This window comes from Mobula birostris, chromosome 4, assembly GCF_030028105.1.
Source record: "Mobula birostris isolate sMobBir1 chromosome 4, sMobBir1.hap1, whole genome shotgun sequence".
Classification (NCBI taxonomy): domain Eukaryota; kingdom Metazoa; phylum Chordata; class Chondrichthyes; order Myliobatiformes; family Myliobatidae; genus Mobula; species Mobula birostris.
This window is the reverse complement of record NC_092373.1, coordinates 61,708,491-61,729,649: the sequence shown is the minus strand read 5'-3', so window position 1 is coordinate 61,729,649 and position 21,159 is coordinate 61,708,491. Positions and strand designations below refer to the sequence as shown.

Sequence of the window (21,159 nt, the reverse complement as noted above, 5' to 3'; positions counted from 1 at the left end):
AAGCACACAAGCGAGACTAGATTTTGTTAATTTCACGTGCCTCTTCAGCGGCGAATCGCGTACACTCGGCTCTGCCACGCCCTCGCGTTTGATTTCACTGCTGTATGCAGAAATCATCAAAAGGCGGCGAGGTAAAGAGTGGAGGAATTTGTGGATTACTCTACCGTTCATCTTTGTTTACGGAAACTAAATTGGGGTAATATTATGCCAGTCTACCAGCCGTATGTGTAAGATTGTGTTTCATATTTCATTCAGTTCATAGATAATGTTTGACATTCGTAATCAATTTTATAGGTCAAAATTTTAAACGTATCAATGTTGTTTTATATATGTTTCACATTTTAACGATACGCCTAAATATTAAAGATTTATTTATTATAGTTCTTCAAAATCATGATGATATACAGTATTTACATATGACGGTGCATATTGTGTGAAGCCGAACGTTTAGATACAGTATCAGTGAAATCAAGCTTACATTGGCGATACGGTACTAGTGAATTGGGAAGGACTGCGCTTTAATTTATCATTTGTGATTAACCATCCACAGGATGTTTTACAGCACCTACAGGTTCCCAGTGGGTTCGTGACCCCATTCTAGAGGGTTACAAATTAGGCACAAGATAAAGATTTCAACTTATTGTGGGAGTTTTGAAGCCAGTTCGGGATTGGTGATCAGGTCTGCCCTTTAGCTTCACCTTGACCCTGGCAGTTAAAAAGTAACTGTTCACTTTGTACTGCCGGCCAGCTAAACGTTTTAATCAACAGGAGACACGGTTTCCTAGTTCTTATAAATGTAGAATCTAATTTTTGTTTCTCCAAAAAATCTCCGGGATAACTTTGAGTGTGATTGTAGGTGTGTACTACAGTGTTAAGTTTGAATTAATAACGCTGGAAGTGGTGTACTGCGTATAAATAGTGTACCACGATCGGCTCAACACCTTGGCTCTGAGTAACACTTCTGATTGTTTATCAATAAAGAAAAATGATTAATTTATGTTCCAGAGTTTAGGAATCCTCTCGATCTGTATATATCGCCAGCGTAATTATGATCTGGCTATGGGTTTAAACCGCACTCTCTACCTAATTATCTAGTGACTGTTAAGTGTTACATTGATACAGAAAATCTAAAAAAAAACTGCAGATGCTGGAAATTTGAAATAGAAAATGTTGGAAAGCTCAGCAAGTCAGGTAATATATATCGGGGGGAAAAAACGTGTCAGATCAAAGACCCGTCATTAAAAGGGTCTGAAAGCTGTCTTGAGTTCAGAGGAAAGGTCTTCGACAGGTTTACCGTTTCCCCTTCCACAGATACTGCCTGACGGATGCTGAAATTTTCCAGCATGTTCTGTTTTTATCTCTGCATGGTGAAAAGTACAGATCTTTAGAAGAGAAGTATCAGCAGAGCCCTGAGGCCCATTTCAAAAGTTCCATCGTGCCTTGGAAGTGGAGCGGCGGTTTGCTTCTCTCAGACATTTCTGTTTGTGGGATCTAGGTGACTGATACTGTTGTCAGTCGTCAGTGCAATCCGAACGAATGGCTTTGTATCTAAGTTTTTTTCTGACATTTCTCAGAGTTACACAAATAAAAATCTTAACCTCACTTGCACTGTGTGATGATCCGCCTTCTAACGACATCTACTTGTTACCTCCAATTGGAAAGCTGGTTAGCAGAGGGAGAGAAGTACGGATATCCGACTGGAGCAACAGGGTGAAGAGTGGAGAAAGGCGTGGAGACAGGGGATACAGGGCCAGTCGATGCACACACGTGAGTAATGAGGCTCCAAGTGGTCTGTAGGTCGCATAAGCATTAATAAAACCGTAAACCATATAAACTAAAGAAATACATATTTAAATTAGTTTCACAATAACTTTCTCACATTTATCTCTATGGTCAGATTGTGTACGTCTCATGTTCATTTCTCTTTTCACAGTCTGACATCCTAGGCTGTGTTAATTTTCAATGGTTGTAGTTCTCGGTATAAATCACGACACTGGATTTTCCCGGGTCATACGGCGGACAGTGCACACTGAGATGTACCCGGTCTCCGTTCAGACCTGCTGCTGGCGCTCTCTCCAGATGGCCCGGGCCCAACAGCTGAACACCGCTGGGTGAAGCTAACTCCGTAGGTGGCTGAACCTCTGGCGGTGTGCTGCAGAGATCCCATCCCGGGTTACCCCGCCTGACCATGATAACCACTACCCAAACTCTTTCAGTTTTCAGTTAAAAACATAGCTTTCAATTGAAAAAAAGAAACAAATTATACGAAACTGAATTGAAATCCAAGTAAGATAACTTCTTAGTAACAAATTCATTTGTGCCAATGCGGACCTATACTATTAGGCCTGAACTGCCCTTTTGGCACCGCCGATTTTTCAGTGTCCACAGGAACAATCCAGAGGCAGCATTAGTGTTAATCTCCCATTGTTTAACATATAAAAAGCGATCAAAAGCACTTTATCGATCAATAGATAAAGTCTACCTTCGGCTATACAACAGTCATTTGCTGTATGTATTCCTATTGAGTCTTTCTCTTAATTACACTTTTAAAACTGCATTTCAAGTTCAATGCAAACCACTGGCAGTTTCTAGTAAGATCTGAGTCACCGTTGGAGTGAAGTTGACTTTCAAAATTGTTGAGAATAGCATCCGGTGCACCCGGTGCGGCCTTCTATATATTGGCGAGACCCAACGCAGACTGGGAGACCGTTTCACTGAATAGCTACGCTCTGCCCGCCAGAGAAAGCAGGATCTCCCAGTGGCAACACATTTTAATTCCACATCCCATTCCCATTCTGACATGTCTATCCACGGTCTCCTCTACTGTAAAGATGAAGCCACACTCAGGTTGGAGGAACAACACCTTATATTCCATCTGGGTAGCCTCCAACCTGATGGCATGAACATCGACTTCTCTAACTTCCGCTAATGCCCCACCTCCCCCTCATACCCCATCCATTAGTTATTTATTTATTTAAAATTTTCTCTCTTTATTTCTCCCTCTGCCCCTCTCACTATACTCCTTGCCCATCCGCTGGGCTCCCCTCCCCCCTTCTCTCTCCCTAGGCCTCCCATCCCATGATCCTCTCCCTTCTCCAGCCAATCAACTTTCCAGCTCTTGGCTCCATCCCTCCCCCTCTTGTCTTCTCCTATCATTTCAGATCTCCCGTCCCCCTCCAACTTTCAAATCTCTTACTCACTCTTCCTTCAGTTAGTCCTGACGAAGGGTCTCGGCCCGAAACGTCGACTGTACCTCTTCCTAGAGATGCTGCCTGGCCTGCTGCGTTCACCAGCAATTTTTGTGTGTGTTGTGAGAATAGAGAATTTCCAGGTTGTACTGATGGTCTGACGTGCTGCTCTGGACATTAGTCTGACGGGGGTCTCTGAATTAAAACTTCCGCTCTGCTTTCAGTTTTTGAGTCTTGAGTACTTCCATCATTTTCTGTATTTGTTTTAGGGATAGTCAACCTGTAATTGATTGGGTTTACATATCATGAGCAAGATGATTTTGAAGAGCTTAACTAAATAATTCCACTATTACAATTTAATGTGTGTACAAATAAAAGAGGAAATGATTTTCTGATACAATGAAGTATTTTATGGAGGATGACAAAATGAGAAAACAGAATTCAAACATTTTTATAATAATTATAAACTCAGTGACCCAGCTGGTGGCATAGTGGCATCAGCATCAGACTTCGGGACGAAAGGTCTCGAGTTCGAATCCAGCCGGCTCCCCTGCACGTTTTCCATCCGTGCTGGGTTACGAGCTGGTGATCCGTTTGGAAACTCACCCGGCAGAAGGCAATGGCAAACCACTGCTGTAACTTGCCTCGTACGCGGTTCCCCACTACTTCAGAGAGGCAGGGAGGGAAATCGAACGCTAACCGGAGAAACTCCGGATGCGACGTACCTTTCCTTATAAACTCAAAATATGATTGAAACTTTATAATTTACTAGTGGAAATTGTGTAATGAAGAATGAGATCTGGAGAGATTCTTGTATGTATGATTCAACAGAGACTAAAATAATAAATGGTTTGTAGAATGGTGCAATATGATTTATTTTAGTACTTTCAACCATTATCCAAAGTCACCTTGCAATTATGAGGAATATCAAAGGGAATTGTAACTCTTCATTACATTTGTTCAAGATGGACAATGCACTCAGCTGATAAGTGAGCTTTGATTTATTATTCTAAAACTGAGTAGCACATGGCCAAAGAATACTGTAAAACTGCTTAGTTTGCAGACTGCTTTCAATTCGTTGGGTCAGACTTTCAATGAATACCTGCTAATAATATTTATGTGTTCTTGGAAGCAATAGTTCGTTTTTGCTGCAATAAACTATGTTGCCAATGCCAGCAAAGATTATGGATGGAAGAATGAAAAGGGGATAGAATTGGACAGCAGTAAAAGAGGATGTAAGATATTTTGTAGCATAATGATGTGAAAGGAAAAGAATCAAAGTGAGCAGTGGAAAACTAATTAAGAGAACTATAATGAAAATAGAGGCAACACATATAAAATGCTGGAGGAACTCAGGAGGTAATAATATAGAATTGAATAGAAAATGCTCTACACACTCAGCAGGTCAGTAGCATCTAAGGAAAAAATGACTAAGTCAGTATTTTAGTTTGTAGATCTTTCTTCAGAACTGGGAAGAAGAAATAAAAATGTGGTTTAAAATTGTTGAGAAAGTGGCTGAAAGAATGGATAATACAAAGAGAATATCTGAATTGGTGTGAGGACAGGTTAAATCAATTAATGGCGCAGTTAGAGAGCTATTTGTCTGTGTTACATGTGGCCAATGCCCAGGCTGAAGAGCATACTGTACTAAGAGAGTGAAAGAGGAAAAAAACTGAGGCAATATCACAGTTTTGATAAAGTCTGAGAAAGAAGCTGTAGAAATTTGAGTCTGGAAGGTGCAACATGTCCAGATAGAACCTCAGGTGCTGTTCCTCAAGCCTGCATTCCACCTTCCTGTAACAGTGCAGGAGGCTGCAGAGTGATAGGTGTGAGTGGGAGTGGGATGGGGAACTAAAATGGCAGGCTTCAGAGTCACCATGCAGACTGAGTGCAGGTACTCCAGAAATTAATCACATTATCTAATATTTGTCAATCCATTGCAGAGGAAACCACATTGTGAACACTGAATGCTTTATGCTAAATTGGAAGAAGTGCAAGTGAATCACTGCTTTACCTTCAAAGTCTGTTTGCAATTCTGAGTGTTCAGTTGCCTGTCATTTTAATTCACCATCCCACATCCACTCTATTCAAACCACTTTACCTATATGTCACCATATACTACCCTGAGATTTGTTTTCTTGCAGGCATTCACAGTAGATACAAAAAATACAATACAATCAATGAAAAATGGCATACAAGGACAGACAAACAAACAGTATTCATAAGACGCCAAACAGTGCAAATGCAAAAAGAGAAAGAATAATAATCAATAAATATATTGAGAAGATGAGTTGTAGAGTCCTTGAAAGTGAGTTCATAGGTAGTGGAAACAGTTCAGTGTTAAGAAGAGTGAAGTAATCTACTCTGATTCAGGAGCTTGATGGTTGAATGGTAATGATGGTCTCTAACCTGGTAGGATAGGGAACTAAGGCTCTTGCACCTTCTTCCCCATGGCAGCAGCAAGAAAAGAACATAGTCTGGATGGTGGGGGTCCTTGATAATGGATGCTGCTTTCTTGTAGCACTGCTCCTCTTAGTTGTGTTCAGTGGTGGGGAGAGCTTTTTCTGTGATGGACTAGGCTGTATCCACTGCTTTTAGTAGGCTTTTCTGTTCATAGGCATGCACTGGTGTTTCCATACCAGTCTATGATGCAATCAATCAGTACACTCTCCAATGTGCATCTGTTAAAGTTTGTCAAAGCTGCACCATAATACTTTATCACTATCACAAGACCCAATACCACACCTCGTCTCTTGTCTCTGTCATTCCTGCCTTTGAGGTTCATTGAATTCTGCAACTTCTGGTAACTCGCTTTCTCTGTATCAAAATTAACCATTTCTGCTACTGGTCATGTATCTGCAATATTGGCCTAGGTTTGCATTCTCATTTTGCACAACCTGACCTGTTAGGAATGTCCAACAGTCCTACTATTAGCAATACCGCGCTATATGAGGTCATTCTTACCCTCGGCCATTAGGCTCTATAATGAGTCAACCTGTAGCCGGGGAAGTGATGTCCTCCCTCTGGTTAGACTGTTTGAAGTAATTTATTTTTTATTCTTCCTTACTTCTCTTCAAATATTTGTATATCTGTGCACTTGTAATGCTGCTGTGACACTGTAATTTCCTTTGGGATCAATAAAGTATCTATCTGTCTATCTATAACCCACACAAAGATAGGCAATCACCATTTAAATCCCTCTTTAATACATTTGATCTAACACAGATATTCATTTTGAACTATTTATCCTTTCTGTAACCTTCCAGGAATTTAAAATTAATTGCCTTTTAAATTTTTTTCCTTCCCAAATCATAGGGAGGCTCCCTCAATTGAAACATTATCTCTGTTTCTCTTTCTACAAATACTACCTGACCTACTGAGTATTTCTAGAATTTCCTGTTTTTGTTTCACATTTCCAGCATGTGCTGTTTCTCTTTGATTTTCTTGGTGGTATTGTATTTGGAAGCTGCCATAAAATTGAAAACCATGCAAGACCAAGACAGTAAAAACGATGCATATGATCATGTTCAGAGGTGAAGATGGGCATTCACATCCATGGCCGCATATCATATCAGAGTGGCTGATGAGATAGGAAAGAAACTACCCCTGCCTGACACTATCCCTCCCTGTTATGCTCCATATTCTCACCATTCCCAGCACTTCCTGTAGGGAATGAGCCTCAATCTTCCAAAAATATGCTTCTTTGATGATTCTGACACTGCATATGAGAAATGGGTAAAAGGAAAACACTTCTATAGCTGGTCATTCTTTACAAATGTCAGACATAGCACAGGACCAGTTTCCTTTACTAACATCAGATTTCTTGGCTTGCAGAACATGGCACGTGATAAAGCTGCGCACCCAGCTTTCCCTTCTGACTGCACCAGACAAAACCACAATTCTCAGTCATAAGTACAGTGGTAGAAAGTGGTTACTCATCATTAACTTGCTCACTTGTGCCCAGTTTGGGTTTTGCCAAGTCTGTTCAGCTCCAGAGCTCATCATGGCCTTGGTCCAAATGATAATTAGAAGAGTTGAGTTCCAGAAGTGAGCTGAAGTGAATTCATGTTGAATCAGTGTGGCTTCAAGGAGCCCTGGCAAAACTGAAGGTGACGGCCAACGAGAGGAAAGCATTTCTATGGTTGAAGTTACAATTTACACAATAGAAGATGATGAGGTCAATTATTCCTTCAGTAGAAGCTTCGAGCAGTGTGCTGGTCTCTACCTTCTTCAGTTGCTCCATCATAGTCGGCCTTTTCATTTTCGAGTCAGAGGTGACAAATGCTGCCTGACCTACTGAGTATTTCTAGCGATTCCTCCTTTTATTTCAGGTGGTGTTTCACTTGCAACACCTCAGCAAATGAAACATGCCATGCCTGATTCAACAAGACCTGGACACCATTCAGGCATGGGCTAGTAAGTGCTAGTAGTCATTTCCAGCAATTAATGGCATTTAATGGTATTTCCATGATTCACAAGGCACAAGTCAGGATTGTGATGGAATACTCTCCCATTACCTGGTTAAGTTCAGTACCAACAACTCTCAAGAAGTTCAATACAGACCATTTATTCCCCTAAACTCTCATTCCTTCTACCTCTGGTGTATAGTCTCTGAAATGTGTACCACTTAGAAAATACACTGCAATTACTCACCTAACACTGTCACTAACAAGCTTCCCTCCAAGTTACACAAAATTCTGATTTAGATACACAGAGTACTGTGCAAAAGTCTTAGGCACGTATATATAGCTAGGATGCTATGTTCCCTCTAAGCTGTGCACATGTGCGCGTGCACACATGTTTTTCAACCAGCACACAAAGGAAATTAATGTGTGCACAAAAGGTTAGTTACCTAAATTATATTTACTGAAAATAATCTTTTAGCTAAATGTTTCTGTTAACTAGTTAGTTGTTTTTTCAAATACGACAATGAACATCACTGATTTATGTCACGTCACCGATTTATGTCACGTCACCTTTCCTGTTCCAGTTTGTACAGCTGCATCACGGCGGCAGCCATCTTTGGCGGACAATGTTCATATCGTAAAGTTTACAAAGATTTGTTTCAAATCCTGTAGATAACTTACTAAGTTTTTATTGAAAAAGATCAGTCAAATGACCCTGTGGCTAAATAATGTCGCAAGAAATTGATAAACATCACATACAAAGCAGCTTTGCAGGTTTTAAGTGATGTCTTTGATGAACTGGCTGCACTGTGCAAGATTCTGCAAAAGAGTGGCCTGACACTGATGGTTCACTTCCTTTTGTGCGAGGCAAAATTAACAAGATAAGAAAGCAGTATCTGGGAGACAATGTTTCGTGGAGTGACAAAGTTAAAGTTTTGCTAAGCCAACAACATGAAGAAAACGTCACAGTAGATGCAAGTTCGCTGTTGATTTTTATAAATAGTCTTTGTGTACATTTAGAAGAAAGGTTCCTGAAGATGAGGTACAAGAATGGTCAGCTTTTGACTTCTCTGCAATTGCAGATTGTGACTTCAAATTTGGCGATGAACAAGTTAATACCTTATGTATAAAATATCATGATTTTCTAGCTGAAAATACTGTAATAGTTAGACAGTTTAATGATTTCAAATTTTCCATGCAAGAAAAAATTAAGTCCAAACTGATTTCAAACTTTGCTCAAATGGTGGCATTTGTACTTCAAAATGAACAGTTATGCGACCTTGCACAGTTGATGGACATTGGGGGAACCTTTCTTGCGTCTAGTGCGGACTGTGACCAAGGTTTTAGCCTAATGAATCAACTCAAAAACAAGCTGAGAAACCGTTTAGGTGAATGTTATTTGGATATGTTAACGAGAATCAAAAGCTATCAATTGGATAGAAATTCTATTAGTCTAGATAGAGTTTACAAAGAATGGGTAAATGCCAAAGACAGGAGAGAGAAAAAATAACTGAGTGACTTAAATATGTATGTTATTTTGTTGTTATTCTGTGCAGTTTTATGTCAAATATTTTGTAATCCTACATAAACTGTGCCATGTGTGCATTCAGTGCGCACATACTTTTGTCACAGGAAAAAAATTTGCACAACATAAGATTTTTGCACACACTGACTACTAAAAATTAGAGGGAACGTTGCTAGGATGCCATAGACTTTTGAACAGGACTGTAGTAATTTCACGTATTGCACTGTGCTGCTATCGCAAAAAAACACATTTCATGGCATATGTCAGTCATGATAAACATGATTCTGGAATGGGACTCTATTGTGGATTGAGGGTGGGAAGGGAACAGGGAGAGGGAATCATGGTTGGGAAAAGGGGAAGGGGGAAAGCACCAGAGAGACATCCTATAATGATCAATAAACCAATTGTTTGGAATCAAATTACCTTTCTCAGGGCTGGGTGCGCCTGAGCCACCCCCCAGCTCGCTGTCTGCTTCATGTTGACATATATAGCACTGTGCAAAAGTCTTAGGCACCCTAGCTAACTGAATTTTTAAAAAGTATATATACCCAGGAACTCCTTCCTCAACAGCACGGTTGGAGCTACTTTTACCAGCTGTTCAGGAAGGTTGCTCATCTTCTCAGGGACATTTAGGGATGCGCAATAAATGCTGGCTTTGCCTGTGATGTCCAGAACCCAAAAATCAATTGTAAAATCCCTACTCTGCAGGTCATATCACTGTACTCATTTGATATTGAAGCAAAAAATAAAATTAAGACACAAGGGTCTAGAGATACCTTGAGCCTTATCAAAAGAAATGGGCTGCTGAAGAGCTCAGTTGATCAGGCAGCATCTGTGGAGGCAAAGCAATAGTTAATGTTTCAGGTGGAAATTGTGCATAAGGAGAGAGTGTTAAATGGGAGGTAGTCAATATAAAGTGGTGAGGAAGGAAGCAATGCAATGGAAACACTATAGATTTAGGAACATAACAGTTACCATTTCTTAATAGCTGAGAAAAGTCTTGTCCATTCGGGAAGTGAAATAATGTCACTGGGCCAAATAGTGCTTACTGTCTACATTCTCCCCGTTCCTGTAACAGTTTGGTATGGATGTCCAAGTGGAACATTACCAGGATCCAGGAGACATCCATGTGAGGATAGAGAAACCGCAGTGACAATTCAGTCTCAGGCAGTGTCCTGCCAAACTTAATTCTAATCCAAAATTCCCCAACAAGCTTGACTGGTTAGTTAACAGAGGGTGGAACTTTACTTTGCCCCTTATTCTTTAGGCCAAGAATATCTAGTCAAATAAATGTGGGTCTCTGCACCTGCACCATGCCTGACTTTGTCTGATAAATCAAATAAAATGTTAAATTTATGTATAAAAATTATATAACAAAGGATCAGTAATACATAATCAGACACTGCAGCAATATACCTCAGCTTACACACTACAGAAGTTATGAAGGCTCCTGACTTGAGGAAAGCAAACTTCATCGTCCTCATTATTATGTTATTATTGCTATTTCATTAACTTTAACTGAATTTCTTTTGTAAATGAACATGAAGTATTTGTGTGACATTTGATTGATTACATCATATGTTTCAATGTAGTTAAGCACATACTTCAAATGATTTAATAATTTCTGTCCATGTTAATGATCGTAATTGCAAGCTGGCTTGATATTTATCCATCTATTGTTTGTTTCATTTTCAGTTATTTGCATAATCTTTCTTCATAAAATCATACAAAATTAAGACCTCCTTTCAGTTAAATAGTTGAAAATATTATCATTGAATTTTTTTGATTATTCATATAATTTAAAATTTCCACAGTTATTGAAACATTTTTTCAAATTTCCTAACTTGGGAAATAGATGGAGGTCCTTGTCTCAACATATATAAATAAATATATATATATATATATATATATATATATATATATAGTTACAATTTTGCATTATACATGACTTGCTCAGTTGTACATTTGGCAAAAAGCCATTTACAATATTTTTAGAGACTGATTTCTTGGACAGTTTACAAAGGCTGGAATCCAGTTTCTGTCTACTAAGGCTCAAAATTTTTTAAAAAGTAACAGTTAAGGCTGGTAGAGCTAAATTTTCCTCTTCTACATTTTAAGATTGATACTGTTAAAAAATAAATAATTTGAATCGATGTAATGTTAATATTGGAGAAATGGAAGTACTGCATAAATTCTACTGAAATGGAAATCAGCCAGAATTGTGGCCTGAAATGTTATGTGAAACCCTAAAACTGATCCAAGGTCCTAATGGAAGATAAGTTACATTAAGATTGCCATTAAACTCAGTTTATGAAATTTTAATGAAAAATGCGAAGTACTGCAGACTTCTTGGTAAACTGAACATTTAAGGGTTGTCAAGGTGACCTAGAAACTTCCATTATCAGTCATGCAAAGTAGATGAAGGCATAGAATACAGCTGCTAATATTTTTAGGCCAGAGAAAGCTAGAATTGCTACCTTGGAAATGGTGGGACTGTCATGGACTTGTAATGTCCAGGGACATGGAGAGAGGAAGTGGATCTGGGAATATAAGGTACTGAAATTAGCACAAGATTTGAATTTCAGAAATGTGTGAAATTATTTACTATAATATTCCTAGTATTATGTACATTGTTTTTTCCTACCAAATATACATTTTAACCGCAGTGTTGACATTCATTTTCTTTTTTTTTTACAGCTAAATAGACAGCAGTCCGATGCTAAGAATTGAGATCCTCTATGCTTGACAAGAGAATAACTGTTAGCCATATGATACCTGAATCAAGACATTAAAAGGCTGGATGATGTATTTTCAGTCTTACCTACAAAATCTATTGTTACTATTAATTGTTGTATGTCTTGGTCAAGTAAGTGGGAAATGTGGGGATTTATTATGTGGACTACATGAAGGATGTTGCCTTATTGGAAATGGTACAAATCAGTATATTCGCTGCTGCAAGCTACCCATTCACTCTTTCCTGGACAGCGTTAGCTGGATCTTGAGAAAACTTTCGGGAATTTTTATATTGTGCGTACTCTTTGTCATTGGATATTTCCTTCAGCGTATAATCTGTCCACAACCTCGACGCTATCAAACAGACACAAATTCCTCTCTTTTTAGCGAAAATCTGAATTTTACCTCAGATAACTCCTTGCTTGACCGATTCACAGATCAGGAACTGCACGTGATTACTCCACACACCTGCACAACCCCCCGTTCACTGCCATCTTATGAAGAAGTGAAAGATTTGCCAAGTTACGAAGAGTTCATGCACAGTAGAGACAGTATAGACAGCATGGGTGCGCAAGTTTCAACAGACTCCCAGTTGCCAGTCGCAGAAACAGAAGGAAGGTTAATCCATGAAACTGACCAACGATGTCAATTCCAACCTTGATAATTACTCTATTTTCACCCACTTCCACAGATAAGCTTTCAAACTATTAAAATCTATGGAATATTATTGCTTGTCATTTATTGTAGACATTATTATCAAAAAAAAAGTGCATGATTTTTCTATTTATCGGTGACAGGACAAGTCCACTCAAAGAAAACAAGGAGCAGCTGCTGCAATCAATCCCTTGACAGCAAAAAGGTATTTTCAGATTGTGTATAAAATTCTATGGGTGCCATGCTGAACCATGATTCATGAAGCCATGATTCAATGTTAAATAATACTAGGAAAGTTGTATTCAACATGGGCTTTTATACAGGAATTAACTTTCTACATACCTATTTTGCTCGATTCACTTTTGAATTATTATCTTATTAGGGCTAGGTTTAAAATCAGACAAAGTGTTGAAAATCAGACAATCAAATAATGCAGTGGAACATGTTTACCTATGGAAATGTAGTTCTACAATGATAATACATTCAGCAAACAAAGCTCCTTTGGACAAAGATTTAGAGTTTTGATCCAGTGATATGTTGAAATTTGTTTTGAAAGAAAGCCGTATTCATTGTAAAGTGCTTCTTAAGCCTCTCATGCAGTCTCTAGGGAACAAGGATAATTTGTTTCTACTCCAGTTTTCTGGGTTCTGAGGGGACTGATGAGGTCAATGTGGGAATGACAGACTCTTCTACAGGCAAGAGATGCCTGAGGAGGCAGGTGCGTGGTCACTTCATGTTTACTCTCTTGCATTTTTCTTTTAATTGGCCATGGTCTGTGTCTGAAGTGTGATTTCCTGAGCTAAGGTGGCATCCTGACATTCCAGGTTCCAAACTTGATGCTACGGAGTGGAGGTTGCCTGTATACAGCTTCTTTTAATATGGCATTGCACATCAGCTACCATAGAATAAAGTCATGATCCAATAGCAAAGGGGATCAAGGCAACTAGACACCAGCATCTGCTGCATGGGTATTCACACTTAAAACTACCAGGAAGATACAAGGCAAACCAGAAATGTATCATTGCCTTTTTCTCTCCCAACAGTTCCTTCATAATATTTTTGCTTACTGTATGTACTCAACAATTTGACATTTTATCAAGGTACTTTGCTCAATATTGTTAACAGGCCCAGCATCTTAATGCATCTCCAACTTGTCCAACCTTTGGGGAATACATAATATTAATATGCAATACCTTCAAGATTGACTTGCCTAAAGAAGTGTTGTGACTGATGATTAATTTGACTGTATGAAATTATTTAAACTGAATAATAATTTCTCATGGTAGTTGACTTTACACTTGGTAACATTTTAGAAAAATCAAGTACACTAATACAATAAGACTGTACTACAATACTAATCACTCAAGCATGTTAATATCACTATTTAAGCTCTCTCACAAGTAATTTTGAATCAGAAAATGATGTGTAATAGTTCCAGTGACAAATGTAAAACCATTACAACAGTAGATACTTAACTGAAAGCCTTGGAATTCAGTTGCAAAAGACAAATAGAAAGGTGATATACGTTAAATTAAAAATTGATGTCCTATTAATATCGAATGCATTTTTAATTAACAATTATTGGAAAACAAATCCTCTCCCATGTCACTGTTCTCTTGCAGACTGCATCAGGTTTTCCTCCAGAATTTCTGTATATTTTGCTGCATTCATTTTACCCTCTGGCTTCACAAGCCTTCCAGGGCCTGCTACAGTGAAGTATCCCTACAGCATGATGCAGCCACCACCACATATATGCTTCACAGTACAGATTGTGTGTTTTTGATGATGTGGAGTGCTTGGCTTTCACCAAATATAGAGTTTAGTCTGACAGCCAAAGAGCTCAATTTTGGTTGCATCAGACCATAGAAACTTCTTCCATCTGACTTCAGAGTCTCTCACATGCCTTCTGGCAAACTCTAGCAGAGATTTCATGTGAGTTTTTTCAACAGTGGCTTTTCTTTGCCACCCTCCCATAAGGCTGCGACTGGTGAAACACCTGGACAACAGTTGTTTGTACAGTCTCTCCCATCTCAGCTATTGAAGTTTGTAACTTCTCCAGATTTGTCATAGGTCTCTTAGTGGCCTCCCTCACTAGTCCCCTTCTTGCATGGTCACTCAGTTTTTGAGGACAGCCTGCTCTAGGCATATTTAGAGCTGTGCCATATTCTTTCCATTTCTTGATGATTGACTTAGTTGTACTCAAAAGGATATTCAGTGACTTAGGAAATTTTCTTGTCTCCATCTCCTGACTTATGAATTATAGAATAATATCTTGCAGCAAAAACAGAAAATGCTGGTTACAATCAGAACCACCAGCATTCATGGTAAGAGAAAGTGAGTTATTGTTTCAGGTCATTAAGAAACATTAACTGGGTTTCTCTTCCCAGACAGGCTGCACGACTGGCTGAGTATTTCCAGCATTTCCTGTTTCTGTTTTAGGTTTCTAGTATTGATGGTTCTTATTGCTTTTTCAATGAAACTTGGAGTTATGTTCTTAGACATTTTAAGAATATTAAACTTTCACAGCTTTGCAGGGCACCTCACAGCAAAAGGAGTAAATGTGAAGTACACATGAAGTAAACTCAGCCCCTCATCTACTCTCAGCAAAAAGTCTGATGAGCATTAGTATGTTAAAGACCTAATAATCAGTTTGATTATATGGTTTTGACCATAAGACCTTAAGACATAGTAGTAGAATGAGACTATTTGGCTCATCAAGTCTTTTTCATCATTTGATCATGGCTGATTTACCCCTCAACCCCATCCTCCTAACTTCTCTCTGTAACTTTTTACGCACTAAGAACCTATGTATTTGGGAACAAATAGCTTTCAGGTCACCTAGGAAAACTCCCTGTTCTACCTTAAGTAGTTCCTTGGCATCTTTAAAGTTTTTCTAAAAGGATAGACAAGGCCATAGTTTATTCCCTACTGTAAATTATGGTATCTTGGGCATAAGATTTTGGGGCAGAATTAGGCTCTGCTCTGCTACTCAATCACGGCTAATCATTTTTTGTCAATTCTCTTCTCCTACCTTCTCCCTGTAACTCACTTAACACTCAAGAACCTGCCTCTGCATTAGATGCACACAATAGCTGTAGCCTCCACAGTCTCTGCAGAAGAATTACACAGATTCACCGTTCTGTGGCTAAAGAAATTCTCCTCCATTCTAAAGGAATATCCTTTTATTCTGAGGCTGTGTTCTTGGATTCTAGACCCTCCTACTTTCACTCCTCCCAGGCCTTTTAGTATGTGGTATGATGTTGCCACTCTTGGTGCCAATTTATCCTAAGTGTCCTCCTCCTGTGTATCATCCATATTCCTCCATCCCCTTCATATTGTGTGTTTATCTAAAAGCCTCTTAAACTCCATTAGTCTGTTTGATTCCACTACTACCCTTGGTAACTTATTCCAGACACCTCCCCTCATCTTGCGGCACAGTTGTTGCCCATTCAAAGCGATTTTCATTGGTTGTATAATCTCTACCAGTGTAGAAAAATAAATCTTCCTAATATTGTAACATATACAATCGTTGATTTGACTTAGAAGACTTTCAGAATGGACAATTGTAAATATACATACATTTTGTGATTGAAAGATCTACCAGTTCAAAACATCAGAGAGAACTGTAATCTAAAGGCATATACACCCAGACCAAAATATATTCCATCTCTCCTTTCTGAGACTACTTGGAGGAGCAGGGACAATGTACAAATGCCACACAGACTGCACCCTGGGTTAGGATTGAACCTGAGTCTCTGGCGTTTCAAGGCAGTGCTATACTAGCTGCTCCACTGTGCTGCCCCAAATTTTGATTATTGAAGAGATACATCACATTTTGAGTAGTCAGCTAAATTGCAAATTTCTACACATTGAATAGATATACAAGATTCATTTATTTCTGTTGAGGACTATTTTTTAAAATAGTTGAAGACAAAACCATTATGCCGATCTCACTGAACTTTTGTAATATTCCTGAAAAGTACAGATTTATACAAGTTATAACACATTTGGAAATGTTAGAAGTGGCCTATATCAGTTAGAGATTCTGGTTTTGTATATTTAATGTAAGTATTAAGCTAGCATGTCTTTACTGTCTAAAATCTGACTTTCCCCAGAATGGGATCTTATGATAGCACTTAACATCCTTAGCTCCAGTACGTTCTTAGACTGTTTTGTTTTACAGTATATACTATATTCATTGACATAAAAAAGTAGAAGTTGGCCATGTGCCCCGTTAAGTCTGCTGCACCATCAGTAAAATTGCGGCTGATGTGATCTTGGCTGCAGCTCTATTTTCATGCCTGTTTCTTATAACCTTAAAGTTTCCAATTGTACAAAAAATTTATCTGAGATTGAATACATGTAATGATTCAGCTTCCATAGTTCGCTGGGGTAAAGGATCCAAAGATTCACAACCCATTTAAAGAAAATATATCTACTTTTCAATATCTTAAATAAGCATCACCTTATTCTAAAATAATGCTCCCTGTTCTAAATTCTCCCATGAAGAAAATTATCCTGTCAGTATCTCATATCATAAACCAACCTCAGAATTGCCTTATACATTTCGTGTATACATCAGGATTGATGTTAATAGTGTCAGAAAAGTCCTGGTTTTGTGAATGTAGTTTAGCCTTATGCATATGGCTTGATGTGGGATGCAAACTAAATTCATGTTCCCACTTAATTATACAGATTTTAGGGTCCAGACTATACCAGCTGCACTGTTTATTGCCTTAGCTCATGGGTTCCAATTTCATGCGTGGTTAACACCAATTCAAACTGCCATGCACTGATTGAAACAATGGTTGCAGCTCTTAAAGGGGAGGTTTACATTACTGGTCGTGCAACCCATGAGGTTTAGAAGCGCAGAATGAGTAATAAGAGAACACATTTTCCAAACACGGCTCTACCTGTCTTGAAATATCGGTTGATAAGAGAGGAACTCTTCCTTGAGAAGCCCAGGAAGTCCTCCAGATCCATTTTCAGGTAGCTGTGACAGTAGTTCATTCTTGAAGTCATTAATAGGCCTGATGTGGTAGGGAAATTGCTGTGGTGCTAGGTGACATCACATTCAGTCAAGGTCAGTAATTAATTCATCAAATCCCATCTCTGCACCACACTTTCTCATATGCAAAATAAAACCCGTCACTTATTTAGCAAAGATTTTGAGCAATTGCTAACTATGATTAAGACTCATGCTATTTTGCACTTACATTTTCCATAGCTTCATATAATTTAAGCTTTACTCACAGCTCAAAGCTGCCACACATCATTTTATAGTTCAAGTAGAGCAGGCATATCACCTAGACACTATGTAGGACACTTGCCACCAACCTCCTTCTCTTGCATGAGAAGTAAAGACATCAGCATAAGCAGACTGTCAGTGCAGAAGCCTGTATTTTTCTTTAGTGGGTAATGGCTGTCGTTTGTTCCAGTGACTATAAGGAAATCCTTGCCAAATGGATTGAAGATTACAATGAACTCAGATTCCTCTCATTCTGACCTTCTCCACATTCCACAACTTTTACAGATTTATTACATTCCACCGATTCACCTCCTTCATCGTAACTGATTATGTCTAAAGAACATGTAGAAGTTTATGAAAATAGCGTCGGACACAAGTGATTTTAGAGAATAATGTCATGCACACAAAAGACAAAATCAAATTTATCAATTCAATTTTAGATAAATTTGCTTCTGACAGCACACAAACACACTGGGGACATAAATGAGTTTCCACTCAATTTGAAATACTTATAGGAAGGAAATATATATATATATATATATATATATATATATATATAACCTTTCTGGGATATAGAGTTTGCTAAGCAGTAATTGTGTGGCCCATCACATAATAAAACAATCATTAACAATCAAAAGCACAAATAAACCTAGCAATTTGTGGGATACTTTATAATAAGATTCGTTCATAAGCACCTTGTTACTGAGAAATCTCTGATTTGAGAACACTGCTGGAGAAGGCTGCAAAAAGCAAGTTCTGTGATGGGCAAATACATTATGAAGAGTTTGTGTCAGTTGTATGGTGTTATGACTGCATAGCTTTTTTGTCATTATAATTGAGAAATCCAGACTAATAATACTTTCAAAACATATTCAATATGTACTAACCAACATGATATAATTTTAATTTTTCAGAAATGTCCTTACAATTATTGGTTACAGCAACTTTGAATAATAAGGAATGCCAAAGTAATCATGAAAACAACAGTATTAAACTAAATATAAAATCTCCAAATATAATTACATAATTTTAATTATTTCCAGCAATATGTGTGAGAACATTTTTGTTTAATATCAGAACTACATGTATCAGAAGTCGATTATGTTCACTTGAAAATAAATTAATTCTACATTCAGTTTGACAGAGAAAGGAATACACAATTTTCTGAAATGTACACTGAATATGTTCTCAATGAGTAACAATATGAACAATTTTAATCAAAAAATATTTGTTTATTGATTTAAGACAAAAAAAATTTTATGTTAAAGGTCTTTCAAATAGTTCCTTTAATTGGAAACAGGAGGTGAAAGAATTTTGAGATTTAATGGTCCAGATCCATATCCATCAGTGGTTGAAGGATACACTCTTAGATCCCGTTGTACACATAGCTGCACGCTCCCGTTCTTTTGCAATCTCCATTTCGATTTTGACTTGGATTTTTTCCCAATTGACCTCAACCTGCATAGGGTATGACATAAGCATTAATCAAGGAATAAAATCAAATTCAAATTCTGGTTAATAATATAATGCAAGCAGTTAATTATTGTTTATTGATTTTCTTTCATCATACAGAATAAAGATACAACCCATCAGTAGGGAAACAACTATAGCGAAACTCCAAGTTGAAATGCTTTTTTTAAAAAACTGAATTCTTTGCTTATGCTAGTAGACTACTTTGGTAAGAATAGAATGTTTTATCACTTTGTATTGGCCTCCCTAGTCATAAATAGAATAGTTCTAGTATAAATGGGAAGTTTGACCTGGTTTGCAGTGTGAACCAGCGGACCATAATTGCATTCCCCAACCTATCCCTTCTGTGGTTCTTCTGGTATCAACTAATTTCTTTTTATGCTGTGACAGATATCCTACAATGAAATTAAGTAAGACTGATCAAAAATCAGTTAATTTGCCCTGTAAGATTGCATAAAATCTCTCCACAGTTTTAGCTAAGACAAATTTGCTAATTAAGGTTTTGAGAGAGATGTGATCCTTAAAAATTTGAACTGTGGACGAGGTGCAAGATGCTCATAGATATTTTCAAACATCAAGGCTGGGTCATTTCAGATTCCAAGACATCAGGACTTTTGACAATTCTGCCAATAAGCAAAACAAGTTTCACATTATTGCAAATGTGAAATTTCTGGTCAATGAGAACTCCCAGAATGTTGAAAGTGGGACATATGTCAAAAGTAATGCTGTTGAACACAATAAGGAGTAAAGATCAATCCCCTCCAAACACAGACGAGCTCCCTTCCTTCCTATGCTGTCGAAGCCCATGTTGATGAAGTTTAAGGATACAACAATGGTAAAGTTAGCCCTACATAACATTGGCAGTTGGATGCCCTGGAAAGCCAAACCAGGCAAACCAGACAAAATCTATGGAACCATTTTTGTGAATGTCCGTCTTTAATCCCCTGGGCATCTTGATGCTTTATATGAATATTTAACAACTGCATTCATACATTTCATATCAATTAAAAACAGATATTGAACCCTTGAAGCACATGCAAAAGAGTAAACACATGTATTATCAATGAGCTTTTCCACATCCATCCACATTAATTTCTTTGTGGCCTTCAGCGGTCTCTTTGGTTAGACCACATTAATAATGATTGATGCAAACTTCATCCTTTTGTACCTCAAAATTGCAATCTAGGTCCAATGGACATAATAGGACCCGAGTTTACATGGTATCCTTACTGAAACAGGCAGGTCTTCACACCACTTGTGGAATTATTCATATCCCTTTGCTTATCCTTGCCAACACCATAAACAGTTGCATAATAAAAATGCTCTCTCCACACCCAACCTCCATTTGACCAGCAACAAAATATTATGTAGTTAAATCAATGGAATAATTTTATTTGCAGGTTAGACAGAATTTCTTAAGGTTCTGATTCTGTAATCATTGAAGCCAGCAATTATTGGCCTAGATTTGGGGACAGTAGCAAGGAACTCTGATTGGCAATAATTATGCTGATGGCTGTCAGTGAGTTTTTGTTGGCTTTTGAAAGAATGCTTGATGACTTCCATTGCACTATATACAACAAAGAGTCTGTGGCAGTGTTCTTTAAATAATCAAGCTGAGATATGGCACATAAAAATCAGGAAATGTAATTGTATGATCAGAAAGAAACATAAACAGAGGGCAAGAACAATGGAATTAAGAGAAATGCCAAAGAGATAAAAAGTACAGCTATTTTTTACGTTTTAAAAACTGGGATCAATTACATTCTGATAGAAGGATACTACACATTTATAAAAATTAAACTTGGACTTCCAGCATGAATATTTATCACTAATTATGATATCTTCACTTGCCCCATCACTGAACTGTTCCCACAACCTATGGACTCACTTTCAAAGACTAATCTCATGTTCAATATTTATTCTACTTTATTTTAT

At 37.9% G+C, this 21,159-nt stretch overlaps 1 protein-coding gene and 1 long non-coding RNA gene across 7 annotated transcripts in view; one reads left to right on the top strand and one right to left on the bottom strand.

Moving 5' to 3' along the window:
- Positions 1–129: 129 nt before the first annotated feature.
- Positions 130–11,919, top strand: LOC140195923 (uncharacterized). Its single transcript, XR_011885573.1, has 3 exons — positions 130–227; positions 1,663–1,767; positions 11,817–11,919. It is a non-coding gene; the product is annotated as an uncharacterized lncRNA (long non-coding RNA).
- A 6,758-nt stretch (positions 11,920–18,677) lies between these two features.
- Positions 18,678–21,159, bottom strand: part of ift80 (intraflagellar transport 80 homolog (Chlamydomonas)) — a 275,494-nt gene continuing 273,012 nt past the window's right edge. For 5 of the 6 annotated variants that reach the window (XM_072255425.1, XM_072255426.1, XM_072255427.1 and 2 more), the window contains one exon: positions 18,678–19,212. In XM_072255425.1, coding sequence (XP_072111526.1) covers positions 19,099–19,212 — 114 coding nt within the window. In that variant the 3' untranslated portion in view covers positions 18,678–19,098. The remainder of the gene's footprint in view (positions 19,213–21,159) is intronic. The other variant, XM_072255431.1, reaches the window with a different exon arrangement.